This window comes from Monodon monoceros, unplaced genomic scaffold, assembly GCF_005190385.1.
Source record: "Monodon monoceros isolate NGI ecotype Baffin Bay Population unplaced genomic scaffold, NGI_Narwhal_1 Super_Scaffold_18, whole genome shotgun sequence".
Classification (NCBI taxonomy): domain Eukaryota; kingdom Metazoa; phylum Chordata; class Mammalia; order Artiodactyla; family Monodontidae; genus Monodon; species Monodon monoceros.
Genome location: NW_021703774.1, coordinates 68,737,669 through 68,751,903, shown reverse-complemented (window position 1 = coordinate 68,751,903; position 14,235 = coordinate 68,737,669). Strand labels below are relative to the sequence as shown.

At 56.2% G+C, this 14,235-nt stretch overlaps 1 protein-coding gene across 1 annotated transcript; it reads right to left on the bottom strand.

Moving 5' to 3' along the window:
• Positions 1-2,419: 2,419 nt before the first annotated feature.
• CRABP2 (cellular retinoic acid binding protein 2) lies at positions 2,420-7,535 on the bottom strand. Its single transcript, XM_029229852.1, has 4 exons — positions 7,327-7,535; positions 3,688-3,866; positions 3,357-3,473; positions 2,420-2,899 (listed from the first exon to the last, which is right to left on the bottom strand). The coding sequence occupies exons 1-4, from the start codon at positions 7,394-7,396 to the stop codon at positions 2,849-2,851; spliced, it is 417 nt and encodes a 138-aa protein (XP_029085685.1). The 5' UTR covers positions 7,397-7,535; the 3' UTR covers positions 2,420-2,848.
• Positions 7,536-14,235: the final 6,700 nt, after the last annotated feature.

Sequence of the window (14,235 nt, the reverse complement as noted above, 5' to 3'; positions counted from 1 at the left end):
ACAACACCCTTGTGAGGTAGATGTTATATATAATTGCTGTTTTCTAGATTAGAAGCCTGAGACTCATAGCAGCCCTCTTCATTGGAAAAGTGCTGCTTCCCATCCCATGGGATTCTGATGCGATTGTTAATCACCGAACCAGACCTGTTCCTTGGCCATGGGTGTGGCATGAGGTCCAGGCCTGGCCAATCAGTGGGCCCCTTGCTTTGCCAACAGCAACTAGACCAAGGGTCCAAGGGATGGTCATGTGATATAAGCAGAACCAGACTGAGTCCTTCTGGGATGTTGAAGATATAGACCCCGGGAGAGAGTCCCACTTGTTTTTGGATCTCAAGCGGTAACCATGTAAGCTTCGGGCATATGAAGCCAATTTCCTATGACTTAGAGAACATTTCTGTGTGATAGGATTGAAGGCGACCAATGCACAAAGAAACAGAGGTGAGCAAGATGGATGCAAAGGGAGAGGCTGATGTACTTGTTTGGGTCCCTGGACTTAGCCATACCTGAAGCTAGACCCAGCTGAAAATTCCCAGTACATAAGCTATTGAATTACATTATTTTGTGTTTAGTTCAAAACTATACATGTACTCCCCCACCATGTTCAGAGCAGCACTATTTACAATAGCCAAGACATGGAAAATAATCCAAGTACCCATCAACGGACGATTGGCCTAAGAAGATATGGCATGTATATATATATGTATATATATATATATATATATACATATATATATATATATATATATATATATATATATACACTATGGAATATTACTCAGCCATAAAAAAGAATAAAATATTGTCATTTGCAGCAACATGGATGGACGTAGTGATTATTATACTAAGTGAAGTAAGTCAGACAGAGAAAGACAAATATTATATATCACTTATATGTGAAATCTAAAAAATAATACAGGGAATTCCCTGGTGGTTCAGTGGTTAGGACTCCACACTTCCACTGCAGGGGGCCAGGGTTCACTCCCTGGTCAGGGAACTAAGATCCCGAAAGCCGGGCAGTGTGGCCAAAAAAATAATAATACAAATGAACTTGTTTACAAAACAGAAACAGACTCACAGACATAGAAAACAAATTTATGGTTACCAAAGGGGTAAGGGGATGGGGGAGGGATAAATTAGGAGTATGGGAATAACAGATACACACTAACATATATAAAATAGGTGAACAACAAGGATTTACTGTATAGCACAGGGAACTGTATTCAGTATTTTGTAATAGCCTAAAATGGAAAAGAATTGAAAAAAATATATATATATATATCCGAATCACTTTGCTGTACACCTGAAACTAACACAATATTGTAAACCAACTATACTTCAATTAAAAACAAAAACAAGGGGCTTCCCTGGTGGCGCAGTGGTTGAGAGTCCGCCTGCGGATGCAGGGGACACGGGTTCGTGCCCCAATCCGGGAAGATCCCACATGCCGCGGAGCGGCTGGGCCCGTGAGCCATGGCCGCTGAGCCTGCGCGTCCGGAGCCTGTGCTCCGCAACGGGAGAGGCCACAACAGTGAGAGGCCCGCGTACCGCAAAAAGAAAACGAAAACAAAAACAAAAAATCCAGACAACTGAAGCTCAGAGACACTAAGTAACTTGTCTGAGGTCACACAACTAGCAAGTGGCAGAACCAGGATTTGAGCCTCTCTTATTCTAACACTTGTGCTCATTTCGCCCTATCACAGCATGATAATGTAAAGAGCAAACAGGCAAACCAGTTAGGAGGTGAGCAGTGAGAAAGCATGGTCTAGGGCATTGGCCTGGGGAAGGAGGGCAGGCATTTGAGAGAGATGATGATGGAATTTGGGAAGACACGGGACAGACCTGAGTGTGGAGGCTCAGTGAGGTGAGTGGGAGGAGGACCCAAGGGGCCTGGAAGACCCAGGAGACAGGGCAGATGGGGCAGAGTGAGGGATCTCAAGGCAGAGATGGGTTTGTCTCAGACACAGAGGATACCTGGGTAAGAGCAAGGCCAGCCCGTGGGCGGTGACGAGCTCGTCTGGAACCAGGTGGGAAGCCAAGGCCAGGCCCAGGGTCGCCCACAGATTGGGGTTGGAGGAGAGAGAAGGAACAATTGGAGGAGGAGGAAGCTGTGTCACCATCATGGGAGAAGGTGGGAATCAGTTCCCCAGCGTGCCAGCTCAGAGTCAGGGGGGCCCTGGTGGCCTTGGAAGCCAGAGCAGGAGACAAAGGAGGCTGGAGGAGGGGAAGTGAAGGTGATGCTCATGGATTCAGCAGCAAATGAGGGGGTGGTGATGAGAAAGGTGAAAGGAAGGTGGTTCCCTCCCAGGTGTGTAAGTCGCACCGGTGCTGCTGAAACATCGACTCTCTCACACTGCAATTTAGAGGCAAAGTTGAACTCAGGTGACTTACCCAACCCCTTCCCAATGAGCCAGAGACAGGTTTTATTTTCTAAAACATTTTAATAAAATTAACCAATAAATATTCTACACTGTATGGGCTACAGGGACAAAGAGTGGAAGACAGAGGGCCGGTCTTCCCAGTCGGGCCCTCAGGTCCCCTTGCAGAAAAAGAGAGAGATGGTGCTCTGGGCTGGTTGGGGCTGGGACTGCTGACTTGGGATGGGGGGAGTGATTCTGGAACGGGTGATCTGGGGTCCTGCCATCCATCCCACTTTGCTGGTGTATGGGAGGAGAGGAGGGGCCAAAAAAAGCAGAGCCCCTGCAGGAGGCATCCTAGCACCCCCAGAAGTGACTGGGGTGAGGGGAGAGCTAGCCTAGAAGGAAGGAATGGGGGAGGGGCAGCCCATGAGGCAGTGAAGCAGGGAGCATGGGCTGGTGGCAGGCTCTGGCGGCTCTTGGGCCACAGCCACTCACTCTCGGACGTAGACCCTGGTGCACACGATGTCGTCCGCCGTCATGGTCTGAAAGGGGAGAAGTCATTGTTAGCCTGGGTCCTGTGCTTGGTTGCAGGAGGGTTGAGCGGAGGTACTCTGCTTGACCTCCAGGTCCAAACCTACTTCTTGGCTCAGGACTGACAGGTAAGAGCTGGTCACAAAATGCCTGGGCATCATGGGATGGAGGACAATACAGCCCCAGGGGTCCATCCTAAGTCTTTCTCCCCAGGCCAGGAAGATCCCCGCGGAGAACTGTTGGGACCTCTCAGCGCATGTCCTTTGTTCCAAATGGAAGGGACACCCTTTTACGTTTGCACAAGGACACTGTATGGGACAGGGACAGCCTAGTCCTGCCCCAGCAGCCTCATAGGAGACGGGGAGACCAGCCACAGTTGTTCTTAAATCTCCTGCACCCTGGAATGTCCCGGAAAATCTCTGAAGGTAGCGCTGGGCTTGCTCTGAGCTGAGAGGAGGCAGGCCTTACCAGGATCAGCTCTCCGTCATTGGTCAGTTCTCTGGTCCAGGAGGTCTTGGGACCCTCTCCCTTCAAAAGCCTCTGCTCGCAGACCATTTTGTTCTCACTCTCCCATTTTACCAGGCTCTGCATGAGAGGGTGGTCAAGTGAGGTGGGCCCACAGCAGGGACAATGCTGTGAGAGGTATAGGGGATGCACCCCCTTTCTACCCACCACCACTATCTAGGGACTTTCTCCATTGGAACTGGAGGAAAGACTCTAGGAAAAGACTGGAAAATGTCATGTTGAGAGGCAGGGCAATAGATGCCATGAGCCTGAGGGACCCCGTCCCGGCACGCACCTTACAGGGTCTCCCGTCCACAGTCTGCTCCTCAAACTCTTCTCCAATATTGAAGTTGATCTCTGTGGTACGCACGGTGGTAGAGGTTTTGATGTAGAAAGTGTCTCCTTCCTGTTTGATCTCCACTGCTGGCTTGGATGCTGCAGCCACAGCGATCTTCCTCAGCATCACGTTCACCCCTGGAGGGAGAGGAGAGGCTCGACTCTTACGGGTGCTCCAGGCGCCTGGCTCACACTCTCCCCAGGGACAGCAGGAGCAGGCTGAACTGTGAGCGGCTGGGAAGAGGGGCAAGCTGCCTGGGTGTCCAAGAAAGCACCTTGAAGGGAGGGCAGGTGGTACAGCCCTGATGGCTGGTGGGTTCAGGGAGGAGGGACAGAGAGGCAGTGCCCCGCCCTTGGGAGTTCTGCTTCTAGCTACGGCCCCACCTGGATGAGTCAGCAGCCCTGGATCGGGATCCCCAAGTCTCAGCTCTTCACTCGGTTCTTGGGGGCAGCTTCCCCCATTCCTCTCATCCTGCGACAGCTCGCCTTGGCTCAATTCACCTCACTTTTGGTCCTTTGTCCATCCTGCTGGAGACCATCTGCTGGGGTGAGCTCATCAGAGTCACTGCGTCTGCTCCCCCGCCCACGTGCAGGGCAGGCCTTCCCCGGCCAGGCCTCACTACTCACGTCCTGGAGTAGGGGCCACTTCCCTCTCTGCCCACTCACCTCCCCTGTCTTGTGGCCTTTATTTGCTGAGCCTCTGTCCCTCCCCAGGATGAGAAGGAGCAGGGATTCTCAGCAGGGGAAGAGGTGGGACAGCTGTTTCCCCCTACAGAATGGTCAGCAGCCTGGGGACACCACCGGCTGTGAAATAAGATCCATTAGGCCATGATTTCCACCTGGCTCACCCTCCCTTGCAGGCTGGGTGACCCTGGGCAAATGGCTTAACCTCTCTGAGCCTTAGATTCCACAACTGTAAAATGGAGACAGTAACTTCTTCAAGAGCCTATCACATGGGATGATGTGTGTTTAGGCCCTAGCACACGCAGTGCCAGGCACATCTATATGTTTTCGGGAAACAATAGCTACTCTTATTGTTATTGTTATTTTCACTGATAAAAGGCAGGCAAAGAAAAAGCCAGACAAAGTTCCCTGCATCGGATTCCTGCCCACCTGCCCTCCTGGAACAGAAAGGGACACTCCCCTCCCCTCCCCTGATGTGGGCCCGACTCCAGGAACACCCACCCCACTTCAGGGGTCAGGTCTTCTCATCCAGCCTCTGTGGATTCAGAGTCCCTGTGCCTGTCCCCCTATCCTTTCCCAGATTGGACCCCTTCTCTCTATTCCCTAGTTATTTAAAAGGAGTGGAGGAGCCGGAGAGAGCAGCCCTCTGGCAGGAAGTCAAGCAGGCAGGGAGGCACCTCTAGTCAGGGCCCAGGTCCAAGCTCTACACCCTTCACCTGGCCTGGCCTCCTGCCCTGAACTGGAGCAGAACGCTTCAGGGAAGCAATGGGTGGGATGAGGGGCCAAGCTGGGCTGGGCCAGGCAAGTGGGATTCCCTATCTCCCAATGTGGTCCAGACCCCCTGGCCCTCCTCCAGACCTGGGTCCCTAGAGAAACAAATCCCCTTTCCCCTCGGCACCAGAGCAGACCCACTCTATTCCAGACAGAAGGGAGTGGGAGGAAGCCCTCTCCCTCAGGAGCCCCAGGAGCCTACTTCTTGGCTGCCAATCTCTTGGGTCCAGGGAGAAATGACTGAGGTTCCCAGGACTAATTGACTTGGTAAAAGAGACATATCCCACTCCACCTCCTTGGACAAAAAGACTACTTCACTCTGGTGCTACCCGGGAAGTCCATCCTGTTATCCATCTTTCCCGTTATAGGAACAGGAGCTGCTAGCTATGTGTCGTAACCATCATACTGGATGGGACGGGTATCCCCCAAATACCTGAGCATCCCTCCCCAGGAGAGAGACTCTTGCATAGGACAAAGAGGGGTGAGAAGGGACTGAGATTCCTGCGGAAGCAAGGCTAGGTCCAGAGGAGCCACCCCTCCAGCCAGCTTCTGGTACCTGTGGTGCTGGGGCCAGGCTCAGCCAACGTTGGCTGATTCAGGACTGTGTTTGTCTGACGGGTCTGTTTTCAATCTGCCCCACAGCAAGCCCTGAGGAGGGCACGTGGCTCTGAGAGACCCCACAGGGAGGAAAAACAGACTGAAGACAGACAGACAACAGGGTTGGGTTTGGGATCTTATCCTCCAGCTGGGGCCTGGGGGTGTGCCAGGCCACTGCCTCCTCCACTGGGGAGAGGGGCCAGAATCCAGAGAAGTTGGGGCATGGAATGGCATCTAGGCTTTCTGAAGGGAAAATTGTTATCCTTTGGCAGGATCTTGGTGGCACGCGGGATCTTGGTTGCAGCATGAGGCATGCATGCGGGATCTAGTTCTCCGACCAGGGATCAAACCCAGGCCCCCTGCACTGGAAGTGCAGGGTCCCCATTGGACCACCAGGGAAGTCCTGGATCTTTAATTTCAACAAGGGTAGGGCAAGAAAGGCTGACATGATTACAAGAAATACTGTGGTCAGACTGCAAGCAGAACTAATGGTAAGGAAGGATGGAAATCCCTGCTTTCCTCACTGCATTCCAGCCCCTTCCTAGTTCCTGGCTCATTTCTACAGCCCCCGGCCCCACACAGGGTGCCCTCTGCTCATTCCAGCTGGGGTCTCTCTGTTCAGTTCAGAAATTGATGGCTCCAGGGTTTCCAGGTGGCTTCCCAGTGGCTGGGTCCTTGACTAACCTCCATCTCTTTGCAGAGCCCTCTCCCCAGCCCGCCCAGGCTTTCCCCACCCCTCCTCCCCAGACACCAGAGGGCACACTGGAGTTGGGAAGGGCAGTCTGGGTAGATTCAACTTCCTCCACCTTTAACCAACAGACCTAGCTGGGCTGCAGCCCGTCTCCAGGGAGGCAGGGAGAAGAGAATTCGGATTTTCTCAAAGGGAGGGGATGGCTGGGGTTTCACACGAAGCCATTTGTTGAAATCTAAGAAAGTGATAATTATCCAGAGCGAGTTTAGGATTCTGGAGCTGCTCGCTGTAGGAAAATATTTGTCTCACAGATGGAGGGTGGGGGGAGCAGAGTGGAAAAGTTCTGAAAGGGAAAGAAAGGGGGATCTGGGGGCCCAGCGGTGACGGATCACCTGGTGGGTGGAGCCCCGCACAGAGAGATCTGGAATCTGCCCGGGGATTGGGTTACCTGCGGGGGGCAAGGGGAAGGAGGCAGGAATGCCTGGGGTGGGGGTGGGAGGCTCGGCTGGGTAGGGACCCAGGCTCCCAGCCTGGATGCAGGGTTTGCAGCTTCCGAACTGCGGAGAACCCCACTGCCTCACCCCAGGGAATACCGACCTCATGCTTCTGGTTTCTACTTGATTCAGAGGCTGAGTCGCCGCAGGAGTTGGCGTCCGTGGGCGCCCCGCCAGAGGAAGAAGGATTTAGGTGTTCGGGCTCAGCGCCCCGGGACCCAGGCGTCTGACCCCTATTCTTGGGAATGCAGGCGCCCAGCTTCCCACGCCCTGATTCCAACTTCCCTTTCTTTCTCGTACCCACCTCCGAGGCCTCGGCGGAGCCCCCTCTCCTCTCCCGGGCGCTCAAAAATCTCCTTACCCAGGACTTTGAGCAAATCCTCAAAGTTCTCCGATCGGATGATCTTCCAGTTGCCAGAGAAGTTGGGCATGGTGGCGGTGCTAGTGGCGGTCCCCTTAGATCCTTCGGCTGGAGCACTGGACGCTGAGTCCTTTAGTCGAAAGAGATGTCTCCGCCGCCTTCGCCGGATGGTAAGACTCAGGAACCAGGACTCATCCGAGGACAACCCTAAAGCCGGCCTGGGCTCTCGCGCGGGCAGCTTTTATACCCTTTGTGGACCCGCCCTTGCCCAAGAATGAGGTGGTCCCGCCTCCCGCTCCGCCCCCCCTCCACCCCACCTGGGGGGCCTTGAGCCCCGGCCCTGCATTACCACCCCACCCCCACTCCCACCCCATCCTCTGGATCTAGCCCAGTGGGCGGGTCCAGAATTCGCTGAGAGGGCCCGAGATTGCTGGCTCCCGCGCCAGTGGGTGGATGAGGAGGCGGACGGAGGGCTATAGCCCTCGGACTGGGCTCTCAACCGAGAGGAGAGGGCGCTAGGCCCGGGGCACAGATGCTGGGCTCTCATGCCCTGCAGTCCGAGGCACAGGGTCGCACCTCGCTTGTTCCCCATCCCTGCCCAACCTGACACGGTGCGCTCGATTCCTTGGCGCCGGACACCCGGCGACACCACCGGCGGGTGAACCCCTGCTTGCAAGCCAGAGCTGGGGAAGAGAATGGGCGGCCAAGCTCCGGCTCCACTGAAGCTTGAGTTGGATCCAGTGTGACCGCTCCGAACTCGAGATCGGCTGGGGAGCCCTGGGGTTTAGGGGCCAGGCACCTAAGTGAGGCAACGGCGCCCCCTACTGGAACAACTCGAAGAGGCTGGGAGGGGGCTTCACCCCCTACCCACCACCCTCGACTCCCCACCCGGTATCGGGCTCCAGTAGCGCCTGCGGACTCTGGAAGTTGAAGCAAAGAGACTCATTCTTCTTAAAGCGTTGGGCGGGCATCGAAGGGTTAACCAGGAGCCTGGAGCGCCAGGCTGGGGAGGGCAGAGGTCACAGCCAATCACTTGACACGAGCTCTTTATTACGGCGCTTTCTCTGTCACTCGGCTCCCCAGACCCCCGAGGGAATCGCAGTAGGCGGCAGGGAGGGGAGGCGGGGACTGAGGCGCGGAGCCCTCGGCGCGCCGCGCTGCCACCTAGGTTGGGGGGAGTCTGGGTGCCCCGGGGAAGGGGCGGAGCGGGGTCTCAGGTGTCACCATTCTGAGCCGTAAAACTGGCGGAAGGAGAGGCCGCCCCGCCGCGAGCAGCTTTGAAGTGGGAGATCAAAGGAAGGGGGTAGGGAACGGCTCCTCGCGGAGACCCAAGTGGGAGTGAGCGAGACCCCGGGGGAGAGGGCCAGGAGACAGAGAAACAAATGGAAGTCAGGCAGGGAACCTCGGAGACAGGCCGGGAGACTCGAGACCGCCGACCGCAGAGGATGCGGTACCCTGAGCGGGCGGAACCCGGGGGCCTGTCTAGCGCTGAGGGACACTGCAGCCCAGCTGCCCTCGGCGAATCCGTGCACGTGGCCCCGATGCCCGTACCGCACCCCACCCCCGCCACCCTGCCGGAGCTGTCCTCCCAGCTTCTTCCGAGACGGTGAAGAAAATCCCCTCATCTGGTCCCAGCCCTGGGTTCCTGCCCTGGCCCCTCCCTGCCAGCGTGGCCATGGGTGGAGCAGAGGACAGGCTCTCCGAGATTCTAAGCCCTTTCACTTAGAGCCCGGGAACGGTCTAAGGAGGTAGGGGCCTTAGTTGGGGAGGAGCCCGGAGGAGGAGAGCCAAGGGAGAGGGGCTGGAGGATTTACCAAAGACACACTGGAGGTCGAGACTCTGTGCTGTAAAGAGGAAAATCTCTGAATTACGGGTGTGTAGGAAAAAAATAATGCAACTAGGGTGACTCTGGAGCAGGAGGGATGGAGATTAGACTGTAGAAAGGACTTCTTGACAGGGTCCCACCCTGCAATAACCAATAAAATGTCAATTCTGAAGAAGGGAGTTGGATGCTCCAGCCTGGTTTTAGGGTTCCAGGTTTGGTGTGGGAGAGTTTATTTGGGGGTGCGGGCGGCCTGGTCTTCTGGAAGTGAGGGGGCAGCAGGTCGAAGGGCTCTCGGAGGATGGACAGACAAAAGCAGAGGTGGTGGAGGGAAGGGGGTGGTCCCTGGGGGGTGCTTAGGGCCTGGGGTTAAGGCACAGCCTGTGCTCCTCCCCCATCCACCCGGCACCAGCAACGCTGTAGGTAAAGGGAGGGGGATTAGGTTCTGACAGTGAAATCAGGCTCCCAGCCAAAGGGATGAGGAGAGGCTGGGGGAGGGAACATGGCGGAAAGCAGACTCCTGCTGCCTCTCCTTCCCCCTCACTGCCCCCTACCTCTTCCACCCAGGTCCCATGTCCATCTCCACTCCAGCCCTCTTGAGACCCCAGCCAGAATAGTCCAGTCTCCTCCTCAATATGCATCCCTCCTGCTGCAAAAGAGAAGGGCCAGTGGTGGCCCTCTCCCCCACAAGCCTTGTGAGAAGGATGTAGAAACCTCGCTCAAAAGATGGTCAACCAGAATGAGGGAGCCTAGACCTGCAGGAGCACAGAGGAGGGATGTGGTCTGGCTGAGGAAACTGGAGAGGCTGGAGGTGGGGGCTCCCTGGGGTGGAGGAAGGAGGCCTGGGCCCACTCCCCTCCCTTCACTTCCTCACTCCCCCCACTGGCCAGGCAGCCAGAATTTCCAAAAAGACAGAAGTAAGACAAAGGAAAGTCGGGCTGGGAGGGGAATTTTTTCCAGATGTGCTTGTGGTTTGGCAGCTCTGGGCCTGAGTTTCAGCCCCCGCACCCCAACCCTGGCTGAGGGGGGTGGGCAGAGGGTCCAGAGCATGGTGCCTGGCAGCTAGGCTGGATGTCTCAGCCTCCAGCAGCCCTGTTACCCCACAGAAGCATGGAGGCTCATGTGTAAGGGGTGCTTAGGGGAGATTCAGGGAAAGGGGGTTGGGGGACTGGGGTTGGGAGCAGTGGGATGAGAGGGCTGGGGGTACCGGGAAAGGGGGCTAACAGAGGAGGCTGGGGGAGCCTAGGGGCAAGGGGCAGGGACTAGGGCCCTGGAACAAGGCGATGGGGAGGAGTTTAGCCAGCATCAGTCATTCAGTCACAACTGGCTTTAATTTCCCGCTGGGATCCATAAGGAGAAGGAATTTCCTAGTGTCGCTGGCCTTTTAATTATGACCAAATCTGCTGCAGATCTCCTGGGGCAACGCGTTCCCCTTTCTAGGAGCCTTGGTCATACTCCTCTTGGGGTTCTCCCTAGGAATTTGGAGACTCAGGTGGGGGAGGGTGCTTAATTGGTGAGAAAAGCTGGGGGAGCAGAGGCAGGATGGGGGTGGGGTGGGGAGGAAACCAACCGGCTTGAGAGAGTTAGGAAAGAAACACTCTGGGGATTTGTTCCCGTTGCAGTGTGGCTATGAGGAAAGTGGCTGGTTTTGCACAAGGAATGGAGATGGGCAGGCTCTGAATGGTTGCAAGAGTGTGGGTGTGAGTAGATGTAGATGCGTGCACGACTGAGGGGTCTGGGGGCTTGGGAAGAGGAGGCTCCCCCACTCCTCTCCATCATTCCCTTGAAGCTGAGTGGGGGAGGAGTGATGGGAAGAGTGGGAGTGTCATGAACCCCTCACCCTCACCCCCAACCGGGACCAAGGAGATTCTCTGGCCAAAGCCAGCACGTGTAGAGGGGCCTCACCCTGACCAGTGTTATTGCATCTGCTGGATCACAGAGTTTGTTGGCTGGGAGTCATGTAGAAATTAAACCCAGGTGGGGCTGGACACCTGGGTCTCTGCCACTCAGGGTAGGGGCAGCAAATAAAGCAGGACTTCTATAGAGGGTGGGGAAGTCGGAAAGTAGAAGAGGGGAGTTGGGAGTGCCTGGGGCAGGACAGCTGTGTCTCCTGGCCTTCCTGAGCCCTCAGGATTCCACTCAGCACCAAGCGTAGACTTAAGCATCCTGCCTCCTAGTCTGCTCTGATCCTCGGTACCGAAGGGGATGTTCCATTCGTGTGTCTCCCTGGGTTTAGGGACCAGCCCTTTTCAAATCTGGTAAGGCCTGCTCTGATCCTCCCCAAATGAAATTGCCATTGCAACAGGATGGATGGCAGTTAGACCAAAAAAGAGCTTCCAGCAAGCTACAGTGCAAGCTGGGAGGCAGAGAACTAGAAAGGAGGCAACTCATTTCCCAGGAACATCTGGGCACATGGGAGAGACCCTGAGAACTAAGGAAGACGTGAGCAGAGAATCCCAGTGACCGGGGGAAGGGGCAGCTGGACTCAGAGGTAGGGGATGACAAGTGGCCTCTGGGGCCAGCCCCAGGGCCCTGCAAAGAGGGAGGTAAGTATGGCCCAGTAGGGTCAGAGCCACAGGGTGTGAGGAGGGGACTGACTGTGATAGGAGGGATTACAGTTAGACAAGGGGAGGATCTGCACCGCACCCAGGCAGCCAGGCGGCTCCTCTGTTGTTTTTGGCTCTGCTACCTGGTTCCCAGCTCCTTCCGCCAACGCTTTCCTCAGGGCTGGGCCGGGCACACTGAGCCGCGGGCGGGCTGAGCAAGGGAAGGGAGAAGGAGGAGGTGGGGATGCACTGGCTGAAGACAGTGTTCGGATTGAACCTCCTTCGCCTGAGAGAGGCCCCTGGCTCTGCTCGCCTTTTCAGGGGGCAGGCGCAGAGATGTGGGCAGTCACTGAAGAGCCTGGAGACCCCCTGCGCAAGGCCTGGCCACCACTGCACGGATTCTATTCCTTGACCCTGGGCTCTTTGTTTCTCTGTCCCTCTACCGTGGCTCCACCACCTAGACTTTGCTTCTTGCCAGTCTGGCATGGGAGGTCATCCCTTTCTCCACGTAGGCCCCTGCTCAGCTTTCTCTCCTACTGCAGTGAAAGGCACCAAATCCGATTCCCCTTCCTCTGGAGCCTCCATGCTTCTCAGAGAACCTCCAGGCTGAGGTGGGGATTCAGTGTGGCCGGGACTGTTGGTGGCAGTTGCCAACATCTGAAGCTGGATGGGCCTGGACCTGACTCTGGCCAGCTGTGGCCCCTCCCCCCCTCCTGAAGGAATCCCCCCAGGGCAGCACTGCTGGATGAAGAAGTCAGTCAGCACCGAGACCTGCAGTTAAACTCCTTTTAGCTTTTATGATGCAGTGACTAGGGCCAGACCCCTCTGCCATTTCCACTCCCTGCCCTGCACTGGCCCCTTAACCCCTGGCAGCCCAAGGCAGGAGGGAGAAGGCTGTAGCTATGACAGGTTTGGCAGGCTGGACACCTGGGTTTGCATGGCACCTGGGGACAGTGGCTAACCCTGGAAAAGATGAATAGCCTGCAGTCTAGCCCCAAACTGGTTCTGGGGAGCCCGAGCCATCTCCCAGATGCCTCCTCTCCCACTCTCTGAGGATGGCAAATGGAAGAAGAGCCAGGTGTCTAAAGAACCCCCCTCTCCATTGAGATGGTCTGGCGTTTCTGGAGGAAGAAAGAAATCGGCAAGGCTGCAGATTGGATGGGTGCTATATCCCTCCTCTGGCCTGAACTGCAGAAGGTGGGCACTGGGCCAGATAATCAGACTCTGGGATTGAAGAGGAAAGAGGCAGGAGGGAGGCGAGAAGGGCGAGGTCCCAGAGGAGAAACTGAGGGGGCCCCAGGTCTGAGCTTTGAGGTTCTGGATGGAGACAGAAAGAGGGTGTTGGACTCACTGTCCCTGGCGGGGGGGTGGGGGGGGCAGTGGGCAGGGTAAGGGGGCTGATGGGTCAGACTCAGGAACGTCGGCCAGCTTGGGGAGAACACCACTTCAAAGCTCTTTAGCTCTCACATTCCCCTCCTGTCTCTAGCCCCCAAATGCAGCTACTGTCTTCAGGTAAGACCTAGTAGCTTGGGACTTCCCCGGTGGCACAGTGGTTAAGAATCTGCCTGCCAATTCAGGGGACATGGGTTCGAGCCCTGGTCCCGGAAGATCCCACATGCTGCGGAGCAACTAAGCCTGTGCACCACAACTACCGAGCCCGCGCGCCTAGAGCCTGTGCTCCGCAACAAGAGAAGCCACCGCAATGAGAAGCCCGCGCACCGCGACGAAGGGTAGCCCCCGCTCTTCGCAACTAGAGAAAGCCGGCATGCAGCAACGAAGACCCAACACAGCCAAAAATAAATTAAAAAAAAAAAAAAAAAAAAGACCTAGTAGCTTGGCCCCGAGCCTGGCTCCTAGGGGCCTATGGAAACCAGCTGTGCTAATGGCTCCAGGAAGGAGGCTGAAGCCCCAAGAGTCGGGTAATAAGGGCCAGCTTCCCCAACACCAGGGCCCTTCCTGCTGCAGACCAGGCCCAGGCCAGTGGGCCAGACTCCCTGGAGACAGAATCAGAGGTGCAGGGGGATTAGAGCAGAGTAAGGGAGGGCCCCAGGAGCCCAGATTCCTGGTCCCTGCCCCCATCCTCCCATTTTGAGCAGGCAGGGAATTAAGAAGGGATACAAGAGTTCAAAGTCTGGCCCCTTTGCCAGGCTAGGGCCTTGTCCTTCCAGTGACCCTGCCATTCCACCCCTCCTTATAGCAGGGCTGGAGACATGGGAGGGTGGGGGAGGCCCCAGACTGACCTAGCCCTAATGGCTTTCCCTGGGCAGCATGAACAAAATGGGAAAAAGATGTGTGAAGTGGGAAGCTCTGATTTCCTTTCCCCCGTAGGCTCCAGCTCTGGAAAATGTTAGCTGTCAAAGAGAGACTGTACAGTCTCCCTGCCTCCCCCAACCCAGTACCCCTTACCCCATCCCATCCACCAGGGCCCCCCAGCCTGCCTGGATTCCCAAAGGGCACTGGGCTAGTGTCTGTGAATTTCAGCTCGCCAGGCTGAGGACACACTGTTGTGACAACCACCCCCCCACGCCTGCGTCTTCTCCA